This window comes from Callorhinus ursinus, unplaced genomic scaffold (assembly GCF_003265705.2).
Source record: "Callorhinus ursinus isolate GAN/ISIS: 27379988/994484 unplaced genomic scaffold, GSC_fseal_2.0 scaffold15, whole genome shotgun sequence".
Classification (NCBI taxonomy): domain Eukaryota; kingdom Metazoa; phylum Chordata; class Mammalia; order Carnivora; family Otariidae; genus Callorhinus; species Callorhinus ursinus.
Window position 1 is genome coordinate 13,944,476 of NW_027397077.1, and position 13,271 is coordinate 13,957,746.

General features: G+C 36.7%; 1 protein-coding gene across 28 annotated transcripts in view; it reads left to right on the forward strand.

Moving 5' to 3' along the window:
- Window positions 1-13,271, forward strand: part of SLMAP (sarcolemma associated protein) — a 194,358-nt gene that overhangs the window by 137,069 nt on the left and 44,018 nt on the right. For 14 of the 28 annotated variants that reach the window (XM_025885105.2, XM_073901419.1, XM_073901413.1 and 11 more), the window contains 5 exons: window positions 1,788-2,108; window positions 2,554-2,671; window positions 6,504-6,675; window positions 10,542-10,676; window positions 12,667-12,756. In XM_025885105.2, coding sequence (XP_025740890.1) covers window positions 1,788-2,108; window positions 2,554-2,671; window positions 6,504-6,675; window positions 10,542-10,676; window positions 12,667-12,750 — 830 coding nt within the window. In that variant the 3' untranslated portion in view covers window positions 12,751-12,756. The remainder of the gene's footprint in view (window positions 1-1,787; window positions 2,109-2,553; window positions 2,672-6,503; window positions 6,676-10,541; window positions 10,677-12,666; window positions 12,757-13,271) is intronic. The other 14 variants (XR_012380909.1, XM_073901417.1, XM_025885109.2 and 11 more) reach the window with 1 other exon arrangement.

Genomic DNA, 13,271 nt, shown 5'->3' on the forward strand with positions numbered 1-13,271 from the left:
CAATCTCAGTTCAGAAAAAAATGGGGAATCATTGTATGAGGCCTATGATATTTGCCCTAAAACATCCCAGAGGAAAAGCAGTCTTTGGGGTTTTCTTTCTTATTTTTGAATGGGACATATGAGTTAGTTATATATTTATTTTTAAGAGAGCGAGAGGGTGGGAGGGAGGGAGTGAGAGCGAGCCTGGGAGTGGGAGGGAGAGAGAGAACATTAAGCAGGCTCCATGCCCAGCATGAAGACCAACACAGGGCTTGATCTCATGACCCTGGGATCATGAGCTGAGCGAAAATCAAGTGTCAGATGCTTAACCAACTGAGCCTCCCAGGCTCCCCTACGGATGTTTGAGTTATTTAAAAATTTAAATTTTGGGTGCCTGGGTGGCTCAGATGGTTAAAAACTTAAATTTTATTATGGTCAAGTTAGAATTTCTGGGGTATGTTATGTCTTTTTGAAGAGAAAATTCTTTAAACTCTTATAATTTAATGCCTTTATCCATTAGCTTATGTAAATCTGATTTCAATCTATATTTGCATTCTGTAGTGCGTATGGGCAATTGTCCCTAAAAGGTTCTGTAACATAGGACTGCCTTTTGTCTTAAAGCGGTCTTATCTAGGCATCATTGAGTGTCCCCTAGTGCCAGCATGTATGTTTTATGACTTTATCCACAAGTGTATGGTCCTGTTAATCTCTGGCCATTGTGTCTTCAGATTCTGAACTTGTTAACCTCTCAGTGCTTCCTGCGAACTGAAAAGGCCTCATATTTTTTTTTAACACTTATTTATGGAGCAGCCTTCCCCTTTCTCAGCCTTAAATTCTCTTAATTATTTTAATTACTCTTCTCTTCTACCTAAGGAACTTTTCCTACCTATAGTTTTCTTGTGTTATAGTAACCAAGGCTATTTTTCTAGTTCTGAACCAAGTATTTTATACAAATTGTTTCCAGCTCAATCCTTGAGGGCACAGGACCAGATCTGTTAAAAATACACCTCCTTGATTAGGCATTATTCATTAATGTTGTCAATTCATTAATTCAACCAGTAATTCTTGGTTGTTTGCTCTGCTAGTATTGAGGATAGAGTATGCATGAGATGTACAGTCAGTGGAAAAGATAAACCATAGGCAAATATAAAATGTGGTGTCCAATAAAGGGAGAGTAATGGGCTAGAGAACGAGAGGGCTATTTTTAGATAAGACAGCAGAGAAAGCTTCTTTAAGGAACTGACATTTAAACTGCAAATTGAATCAAGAACATCAAAGGTTTTACTAATGCATACCATCTGACCAAGCAATTCTATGTCTAGGAATTCACTCTAAGAAAAAAATCAGGATTGCATTATAAGCAGTATTTTTTATAGTAATTAAAAACTGAAGAGCCTAAAATGTCTAAAATAAAGGACTAGTCAAAGAAGTAACAGTGTAATTTTTTTGTTATTAAAAGATAGTCATCACCAGCAGGATAGAGAACATTATATATATTACAATCCCTCCCTGTTTTTGCTTTTACATGTGTATAAAATGCATATAAAAAATCTAGAAGAATAAATTCCAAATGCTAGAAGCAACTTTCTCTGTGACGGAGAAGTAAAAAGATCACTTTGATTTTTTACTCTTTGTGTTTCTGTGTTTTGACATTTTCTGCATTAAACATGGATTGCTTGTACTGTTTAATCAAAAGCAACAAACAGCTCTGGCAGCTTGGGCTAGGCAGTAACTACAATCCCATTTGGGCAGTTCATTTATTTGTAATTGCTTTGGACAAAGAATGATGGATCAATGTACTTTTGTAGCCCAACTACAGAGGTTACACATCAATATTGAGAATCTCCGGGAGGAGAAGGACAGTGAAATCACAAGCACTCGAGATGAACTGCTTAGTGCCCGAGATGAAATTTTGCTCCTTCATCAAGCAGCAGAAAAGGCTGCTTCTGAGCGGGACACTGACATTGCCTCGTTACAAGAAGAGCTTAAGAAGGTGCGAGCTGAGCTTGAGCGGTGGCGGAAAGCAGCGTCTGAATATGAGAAAGAAATCACGAGTCTGCAAAATAGTTTTCAGCTTCGATGTCAGCAGTGTGAGGATCAGCAGAGAGAGGAAGCAACAAGGCTACAAAGTGAGTGTGCATATTTTACATAAAGCTCTTAATTCTTGACAATGATAACTTTATAGCTTGCACAAAATAACGATTTGGGCTGTTTTTCTCTTTGATAACAGTTTGGTTGTATAAAGCAATGTTTTTATATTGGGGCTATAAACATTCTTCAGGTCCACAAGTTCTACAATAAATTGAAATTTTTTACAATTTTATATTTTATTTTAACACTACTGAATTGTTTTATAAAAGTGAAGTGGGAAGAAAATATTCCTGAAGTTCAAGGTGATGGAACTTACCTGAGGTATAGAGGCCAAATAAACAGGAACCAAAGAATAGCCATGTAAAATCTACATGTTTTTAAGGGGGGGCAAGTATGTTTTTCTTTGAAATATTTCCCTTATCCTTTGAATTATTATGGAAGTTATGTTCCTATATTAATGAATATGTTTTGGGACTATTTTAGGTGAACTAGAGAAGTTGAGAAAGGAATGGAATGTATTGGAAACCGAATGCCATTCTCTAAAAAAGGAAAATGTTTTGTTATCATCAGAACTGCAGCGGCAAGAAAAAGAATTGCACAAGTATGCAAGAACTCTTTCAGCTTCAAAATATTTCTTTATCTTAAATTTTCATCTAAATTAAATTTAAATTTGATACTTAAATACCTTTTTGAAGCAAAATGTTCAGCCAGACTTTTTGGCTATTTGACAGGTTAAGCACACTAACAATACTTCGGCAGGTTTGGTTTTTTTTTTGGACTTCCCCCATCATCCTACATGTCCTTTCCTTTTGGTGTACTCAAGTAATACACATTCGTGGACTACAGCACCCCCACCAAAGCCCTAAACAAACAAACAGCAAAGATCTATACTTAGTGATTGAATTTGTCCTAGAAACTAAATGATAAAAATTTCAAATATAAGTTGTTTTGCTTCGGTGTCAGTGATTCCATCTGTTAGGGTAATCAGGAAATGACTATAATAAAGAATTTATACCATTGAAAGATACAAATTCAGCTTTTGAATTTCACAGAGTTATATAAAGAATAATAATATATAAAATCAAAATTTCCAAAACCAGTTAATGTCTTTCTAATATCCAGTACCTTACAAGCAAACCAATGAATGCGATAAATTTATGCCAGCAAACTTAGCCAAGTCCGGTTTTCACACCAACAGATTTTTTCCTTAAAAATTTGATCCATTCCATATTTTTATTTGAACACTCTTTATGTTCTAATTCAGAATATGAAAGTAGTACATGTTTATTATTGAAGCCACTCTTTTTTTTTTTCCCCATTACAAAACAATCCACTTTTATTTTGGAAAATATGAAAAATTTCGAAAAGGATAAAAAGCCAATATCACCCATAATCCCAAAGTGTTTTCTGTGGCTCTTTCACATCCAAGAAAGTAAAAATAAAAATATTCTTCTCCTTGGATACATATAGAAATGTTTACAGATATGTGTATATACAGAGCTTAGTATGCACATATATTCCCTTACTTTGTCAGCTGAGAGGGCCTAAAAGTAACAACATTCCAGTAACCAGGAGCACACTCGGCACCCAGAGCTTGGTTTCTTTTTTTTTTCTCAGAAATTTTATTGGTTATTTTTCTTTTATTTTTTTATTTGAGAATTATTTTTCCCTTTTTTTTTATTATGTTCAGTTAGCCACTGTATAGTACATAATTAGTTTTTAATGTAGTGTTCAACGATTCATTAGTTAAGTATAACACCTGGTGCTCATCACAACACGTGCCCTCCTCGATACCCATCACCCTGTTACCCCCTCCCCCCACCCTCCTCCTCTCTGAAACCCTCAGATTGTTTCCTGGGGTCCCTAGTCTCTCATGGTTCATCTCCCTCTCTGATTTCTCCTCCTTTGGATTTCCCTCCTTTCCCCTATGGTCCTCCGTGCTATTGCTTATGTTCCACATAGGAGTGAAACCATATCATAATTGTCTTTCTCTGCTTGACTGACTTCACTTAGCATAATCCTCTCCAGTTCCTTCCATGTCAATGCAAATGGTGGCTGAATAATATTCCATTGTATATATGTACCATATCTTCTTTATCACATTCATCTGTTGAAGGGCATCTCGGCTCCTTCCACAGTTTGGCTATTGTGGACATCGCTGCTATGAACATTGGGGTGCATGTGCCCCTTCTTTTCACTACATCTGTATCTTTGGGGTAAATACCTAGTAGTGTAATTGCTGGGTCATAGGGTAGCTCTATTCTTAACATCTTGAGGAACCTCCATAATGTTTTCCAGAGTGAAGCCACTCTTAATTAACCCATTTCCCTCCCCACAGTACACCAGAAATGGGAGTCTTTACTCTCTTGTTAGCCTGTGTTTATACTCCTAAAGAGCATCAGGGTTAGCAGAAACTCAATGAAGGTCAAGGTCAGTTCCCATAAAAACAAGCTTTAGGAGGAAACAAAGAAAGGACTAGATCCATCAGAAAATAGTAAGCCTCATTATCTGCTTAAAACAATAAAATTGTAATAGATTATACATTTTTAAAAATCAACTAGTTGAAGGAACAAGGTGTGCTGATTTTTTTCTCTGAGATGCCTTCTTATAATACCATGTATTAACAATATTTATTGTGTCCTATTTTTCCAGTCTTTTCATACATTTATGTGTAGTATTTTTTAAATGTTTAGAGATAATTAGTAACAAAGAGTGAACATATTTGTAACATGTGAAATTTTGTAAAAAGAATTCCAGAACCTGAATAGGACAGAATAAAGGCCCAAACACAACTGTATACACATGTGAGTGTATATGTATGTACCAGCTGATTGTGTTGACAGCACATTTGGGCAAATTGTTTGGTTTCAAATGAGTATAAGATGATGCAGACATTCAAATTCTTCATATTTGGACTCTTAGGGAATCCATTCAGTTTGATATTCTATTAAGCAAGAAATAGTGATCTTTGATTACTAGTATTGATTATCTTACATTATTCCTGCCTTGGGATTACTGATATTTTAAAGATTTAAACTCGATCCTTCTTTTTTGAAATGTAATTAATTAGAATCTGGCAGGTTGTTAAATGCTACATTTTGAATTACTTCAGATTTGTTGAAGTGTTGAAAAGCAGCAAACTCCTTATGAGTTAGAAGCATACAGTTTAAAAATATTAGGTCCCAGAAGGGTGGAATATATTATATCCTTAGTCAAAGTTGTCTGCCTAAACTCACATAAGCTATTTAAGACAAATTCTGTTTCCTAAACTTTTCTGGTTTAGTGGCACTCTAACTTTTATTTGGCAAGCCTCCTCAGCATTTAAGTAGTATTTAGAAGTTAGTCTTTCTTTACAGAGTCTTCTATGCCATTTTGTATATTGGACTGACATCACACTCCTTCAGAATTTGCCTGGCATACAATCAGAATGGGATTTATACTCCATAGTTCCTTCGCTAACAATATTGAGTCTGAGTCTTATGTTCCATTCTGAGAAGCATAAAACTGTCATCTTGAAAACTTTATTCTCCTTTAGCTATTTCTCTTGTAGATGGGATCCACATTCTTTCAAACAGTTACACTATGTAGGTCTTTTGTTTTTTGTTGTTTGTGATGTAGAAGGAATTGAACAAAGAATTCTGTTCCTGCCTATCAAGCTATTTTCCTAGTGTGTAAATTGTATTTTTTTACATCAAGTTATAAAAGTAATTACAGAATTTAAGCCAAAGATCAGCCTCAGAAATTACTGAATTCAATCTTCTTATTTGACAATGGAGGGCACTGAGACTCTCCTTGTGTTATTTGTTTCTGTGTAACATGGTGCCTGGCACAGATCTCAGAGCTCAGGAAATGCTTCCTCAGAGAAGGAAACTGCACCAGTTAAGTGACTTGCTCAATGTCCCACAACTGAATAGCGGCAGCACTGGGGTCTAGAACCCTGCCTCCTGGTTCTTTGTTTCATGCTTTTCCCCCAATTTGGTGTGTCTTCATTTGAGTAGGTTTATCTTTACTTGAATAGACAGTGGCTCCTAAGCTTTAAGTTTTTGTCCCCCATCCTATTTGTCAAATACTTAAACTAAATAAGAAAATAGTTGAAATATGTGCTGATTTCCTGGGGAAGCCCCACTCTGAATCTTTTTATGACACAATTAATATAATGTGATATAACAAAATGTACAGTTAGTCACCTACTTCCACTTTTAAGATTTCAGTCTCTGTGCATATTTCAATCTGAAAATAGAACACAGCTTTAAACATGCAATTTTTTAGTATTTTAATGCTTTTTGATTATTGAACATATCTTATTCTCTTTTATGTATTTTTCCCTTCTCTGTAATTTACTCCATCCCTCCTAGTGAAGTGTATAAGAAATTAGACTTCCTGCTATGTCTAGTTCTACATGAATTGAATAACTGTCAATATTTATGTTGCAGTTCTCAGAAGCAGAGTTTAGAGCTTACCAGTGATCTCAGCATCCTTCAGATGACTAGAAAACAGCTTGAGAATCAAGTGGGATCCTTGAAAGAACAGCATCTTCGGGATTCAGCTGATTTAAAAACTCTTCTCAGTAAGGCTGAAAACCAAGCAAAGGATGTACAGAAAGAGGTAAAGCGAAAAGACATTATGAGCCCAATTATGGTTGGACTTAAAGCCAAAAGCAAATCAGATATTCATGCTAGTTAGAAATAAAGGGAAGCAGAAGTCACATTACCTGTCACAAAATTGATACTTGGAGCATCTCTGCTTGGTGATTTCTAGCTGTGTATCATGGTCCATATATAGAGAATTCATCAGTAGGGTTTGGTCTCAAAAATATAAATATACAAAATTGCATTAAAATTTTTTCTCTACCAGTTAGTTGACCTATATGAGAAGCCCTTTGTATGCCAGATTACTCAATTCATTGTTTATCTTTCAAAGACAGTATCATATTTAACTTAGAATACTTTTGGAAAGCAAACTGGGGCCACACCATAATGCTGTCTAAAGCCCTCAGTAACACTGGCCTGAAACGTAAAATTTACTTCATAGCCAGCCAGCCAAACACAAGTTCTGTGACCTTTTACTTTCTTCTGCACTCCCACCCCATTTTCCCCTTCTTCTCCCCTTCTTCACAAATATGCATGCTCACTTTTCATGTCATTTTGCTTAAAACCTTGACTTGGGTGGCTTTTAAAAAAAATCATGTTAAAAATGGTGAGGGCTGATTTTGGAGTAGAGACCCCACCCAGCTTCTTTCTGAGCAAAACCTTGAAGTTGATAACGGGGCAAGGAGAGCTGCGTTCAGTCCTGCCGCCTTATCCTGCTCCCTGCATTAGTCCTGGCCAGCTCAGGGTACAGGAAGGCTGGTGCATCTTGACCTTCTGGTCGGGGCCCATCCCAGCTGTAGACTCTCTGAAATGAAGGATTCATTATACATAGAAGGAAGTTGAAGACAACTCTTTGTCTTTAATAACAAATTTCCCCAAAATTATTTTTAGAAAATCTGTTCAGTCAATGCACTTTTTCTTTGCACTTCCCTTTCCTTGTAGTATCCTGAACGTGGACATGACTATTGTTCTTCTGTCTTCATGTTTGTTCTTAGAGAAAAAGAAAAAAAAACAACCTGTAACATTTTTTATTTCTGTGTGGCCATATTGATTTTGTAATATGTTCGTTTCTATCTTCTTGCTAAGGATATGCGTTCTGGGAGCAATCTCATTTTATTTAGTTGGAACACAAATTTTGTGCCAAAGTAAATATCCTAGTATTTAATACTGTAAGCACTTTGTGTCCTTCCAGTCCATATGCCATAATTCTTTCAAAATCTGGGAAGAATGCTGTGGTTGGAATATGATTCTGTTGTATGTTACTCTGAATGCATTGGCCGTTTTGTTGCATTATTTGTTTGCCTGTGTTTGGTCACTGAGCAATCAGTGAGAAATGCTTTAACTGCTTCCACAAATGGCAGTGGCATGTTGTCACAGCATCTAAATTGTTGATAGCTTTGGATTGCATTAAATGCAGCACATTTAAAAATATGTGTGAACTTGTCAATATGTTTCTTTTCTACTTTCTTGTTCAGTGTTTTCCATTGTGAAATGATGTGTAGTCATCACACTCCTTTGTAATGTAAAATTGCTTCTTTCTGTTTGTCCTGATGTTAACTATTGGATACTAGTCTGTAACTAAAATGTTCTTTAATGAGGTTCTTATATCTGTAATCCACTGCAAATGAATTACTACCTTTTATTAATGCACATATATTCTCTTTCAACATTTCCCCTTTGTTCTCCTTTCTCTCATAGAATCATGCTTAATGTGCACAGTATCATGTATCTTCAGCACTGTAACAGGCTAAAATATTACAAGCTAAGCAAGCCAGATATGATTATTTTTATGAAGAAGAACCAAAGGTGTTGGTAATATTGTGTGGTATTTTCCTCTTAATCAGAACTGAGCTCGTTTCTCACCTTCGAGTTAGAAAGCAAGATGGAGCAAAAATGCTATCCAAGCCAGGTGTGAAACTAAGGCTGCAGAAGGTGACCTTTTGTTCCAACAATTAAATTTTATATGTATGGCAACTTGTATTTGAACATTTAACCAAAAAAAAATACATGAGAAAGTAAATTTTAATCCTCAAGTATTAAGAGAAAAATAATGGTGTATCATCTTTATATCTGACTTAAGAAAAGCATCTTTATACTTTAGTAGGTATATCTATAATTTAAGAATTCATAAAACATTGGTACACAAGTCCACGGTGCAAAGACTGACTCAGGAAAGTTGTCTGGCTTCACCACCTTGCTGTGGGGCCAGACCCCCTCCCACCCTGCTCACAGGCTGAAGGTAAACAGCAGGCTCTTCCTGACTGAGCTGTCTTCCTGTCACTCTGCTTCATAGCCACTGGAACGGAGAAATGATTAAGTGCTTTGGTGTAAAGGGCAGGCTGGATGTAAGAATAGTGGAAAAGGAAAGTAAGGGAGAATTTAGGTCAGCAAAGCAGTTTTCACTTACCCTTTATTAGTCACTGTTAAGAATCAGATCATTGAGAATTGATTGTGTTCTAAGAGACTAATCTAGGCACACTGAATTTGTTTTGGCAGCCTGCTGGCAACCTTCTGCCTTCTGGAAGGAAGTCCACAGACCCCAGAAAAAAAGCTGCCATAAAGTCCATGAATCTTATTCCATAGTTCATTGTCTGGCATACTACCCAGACTTGTTCTGGGAACACTGTTAGGTAACAGGGAATTCCTTTCACATTTTACCTCCCTCTAAATGCCCGTATCTTTCTTCCCACTTACTGGTGGTCTTTCTGCTAATCCCCCTGCCCCCACCTCTTCTGATTAATGTTTTTGTACATTTGCATCCTGCTTAATACTTCTCTTTGGAGTACATAATGATGATCTCCTAATTAATCTTTCCAGAGTATTTACATTATTTAGAAGCACCATGTAAAGGTGTCCTCTACTGAGAAATTTCTAGAAGATAGACTGAAAGAGGAAAAACCTTTGTGGTACGCTGGTCCCATGGTATATTTATATTATATTCAGTCCTTGTCTTTCTTCCTTCTAAAACCTTCAGAGGTGGCAGAGTGGGGCAGTGGAGGCCGAGACAGAGGCATAACCAACGGCAGAACAGTTTTTGCTCTTTGACTGGGAGCCCAGCTTGCATGTAAGATGCAGTGTCTAGAAGTAGAACCAGTCAGAATTCCTGCCTCCTCAGCACTTAAAGTAGAGGCAAGCCATACTATGTCTTGCATTGACCTCACCTATATTCAAAGGAGAGCTTGTCTGTCTGAATGTCAAATTATATTCAATGAACAGTTTTTCAGAGCAGGAAGTTTCATGTTTCACTCTAGAAAAATATTTGTCAGGAACAGATTCGTAAAAATTATTTACTGATGCTTATAAGTTTTAGGTCGAAAAATAGAAATGTCCCAATCATAGTCGTTAGTACCTTAGATATATTTCTTTACATCATTTGCCTAGAAATTCATTTATCCAGAACACTTTACTACCCAGGGATGCCTGGGTGAAGAAAAGCCTGATGGGAGTTAGTTAGTACTTCTTACTTTAGGACTAAAATAGCTTGGCTGACATTGGTTACCAGGATATAAACTCAGATTTCATAACCTTGCCATTTAATTAGCTTACAAAGTTTTTCTGTACTTGCTTTTCTTTTCTCAGTTTGAAAATTATTTTACTTTTCTCCTCTAACTCACTCAATGGAAAGAGTGACCCTTTATATTAGAAACAGATGACACAATGGTGATTTCTCTCTTTTTTTTTTAAACTCCAGGGCCAGAAAGTTCTTACATAGAATAAAGTTAACATTAAAGACTTCCTATTGTTAGTACAAATGATTCTTATCCCCCTGAAAACAAAAACGCTTGACTTTGGTGTTGCAGGTGGCTAAATAAGCCTGACTAGAACCATAACTTCATACTCATTTTAAGTTGAGTCTGCACACTCTTTTTTCTTTGCCTTTAGTATGAAAAGACACAGACTGTACTCTCAGAACTGAAGTTGAAGTTTGAAATGACTGAGCAGGAAAAACAATCAATCACAGATGAGCTCAAACAATGTAAAGACAACCTGAAGCTGCTCCGAGAGAAAGGAAATAATGTAAGTCTTTGCAAACTTGGCTTAGCTTTGAATGAGAGGCAGGTGAGAGCCCTGAAATGGATTTTTCAGCGGACTTTATTACTGATTTGAGAAATTAAGGCTTGTAGTACATGAACTAAGCTTTTCATTATGAAATTCCATGATGGAAGTATTGTGCTGTCAAATTTCTGAGTAAGAATTTGCCCCTTTAACTTGTATCCCGAGAGGAGCCTGAGGACTGCCTGGAGGAAGAGCCTTGTTTGCAAGAAAATAATTTACCTAAGAACTGTCAGATTTTCCCAGATGAATCTGAAGTTCTGTCACCAAGCCATCGTCTGGCACTTCATTTCTCCTGCTGAGAAATGAAACATTATACCACCAGGGACCCACCTAAGAAAGAGTAGTACATGTTGACTCCTTAACATTTGGCTGTGTCAAAAATGGAAACTTAATTATGGTTTTCATTTTATACTAATAATGTTCTCACTAAGGCATATTCCTAAAAAGCTTAGTGTCTTTTTGACCTCCTATGAATAGTAGGGAATATTTGTTGAGTTTCTGCAGGGCTGTGTGTGTGTGTGTGTGTGTGTGTGTGTGTGTGTGTGTGTGTGTGAGAAACTGGAACATTTTCATATAAATTGAGTTTACTATTAGTTTGTTTTTCATTTATTAGAAAGGCAGATGGTCTTTAAAAAGATGTTATACTAAATAAGTGTTGTGTTCTACGTTTTGGTGATCATTGCCTTTGTGGGCCCTAACTGATGGCTGTTCAGTGTAGTTGGTTGTGCACTGACTTATTTCAAATCCCTGTCATGGCTTGGACACTGCAGTGGCGTAAGCCATACTCTTCCTACAGAGGAAAGCACTCTGCTTGACTTTGCCGCACAAGTACAAAAGAGTGATGTTGCATGGCCATCCAGTTACACAGTTGCACACAGAATGCTCATGAGTTGTGTCCAACTGTCCTTCACTAAAGAAAGTCTTAGTTTTTTAGAAATGAAGCCTTGTTGCTTAGGTGGAAGCCCTTCAGAAGTTGATAAATTGGGTATGGAGGCTTTATGCTATAAGCAAAATTGATCGTATTTATTTTGAAAATGTAGATTACAGAACTCTTCTGAAATCAGATCATAATGGTTTGGTTACTTCTCTCTTTTGTGTTAATCATATCTTTCTGAGTATGGAATTTCAGTCCACCTTCTACTAAATTAACCTATGAAGACATCTAGCATAATCAGAATGGATCCCTCTGTACTATTTAGAGCCTTTCAAAAGTAACCTGGCTCTTACTATTTATAGTTGTACCAATAATTGACCTTAAAGGTGAATTTCCTTTTTCTGTGGTATTAGTCTTAAGGTAACTAAATTTTTCTCTGTAATAAAACTCATTGTAGTAACTCCTTCCAATTTTAAAAAATTAATTATATTCTGGTAATATAACTAAAAGCCCTGAGACTCAGCTGCCTGTCTTTATATATCAAATGTTTATCACACATTGTGTCAGATCTCTTGCTTGGTTTAGGAAGCATGCATCACAAGGCATTTTATTTTTAAGCTTGAAAGCAGTACCATCCCAGGCAAGAGAGTTTTGGTTTAAAAAAAAGGTTTCAATGGAGGGATAAAATAAACTTCAGCCATTTCCAAGGGACTACATTATCAAGTAATGGATTCCAGCTATGGAACAAAAGTAATGTAAGGTCAAGCAGAGCATCAGTGGTGAAGTGTTGCTATTGCAATGTCTTAAAAGTGCTACATTTCATTAGGGTATTAGGGACATCCACATTGTCCACTGCCTCCAGCTGTCCCTTTTAAACAGGTAGTTACATACCATAGTCCCATCATTCTGGATTGTATTAGATGTCTTTAAAATGTTTGAATCAGTGCAAAACCTGAGTGCTATTACTTCTATTACCTCAGTCTTCCTACCCTCCTTCCCACCCCCCTGGGGTCTAAATCATCTTATCTGATTTTTTTTATAGCATAAAATGATTTTAATATCCCTTCCCTTCTTTAGCCTTCCATATTACAACCCGTCCCAGCCGTATTCATCGGCCTATTCCTGGCTTTCCTGTTTTGGTGTTTCGGTCCATTGTGGTAGAGAAAGGTACAAGCACTACTGTTGAGTCCTGTCTGTTTGTCCTTGTCACCTGTTTGTGCCATATTTGTAATAGAGTGCATGGCAAAGCCACAGAGGTATTTCGTTACCTGAAGCAAACCCTTCATTTAGTATGCCATGTGTTGTGTCATACGAATGAATCGAACAATCAACTAATCACATAACATTTTGTCTTGTTTCCTTTGTAGTGCTGCTAATCATGAATTAATTCCAACCTAATCAGTTGTTAATGTGCTGCCTTTAACTGAGTCTTTGTCTCTAGCAAACTGGAGTAAACTAAGAATTGCTGCAATATTAGTACCCCCCTCCCAATTACATGTTTAATCAGATTTGAATGAGAAATGAAGCGTTTGCCTCTTTGAAGTTTTCAGCCAGTTTTCTTCCGCGCCTCCTCTCCCTCTTCTTTTCTATAGTGGAGAGCTGCTTTTTTCAACCCTTCGCCTATATTTACACTGTGGCTATGAAGATGAAGAAGGATGAGATTAGCATAATGGGCCATTGGC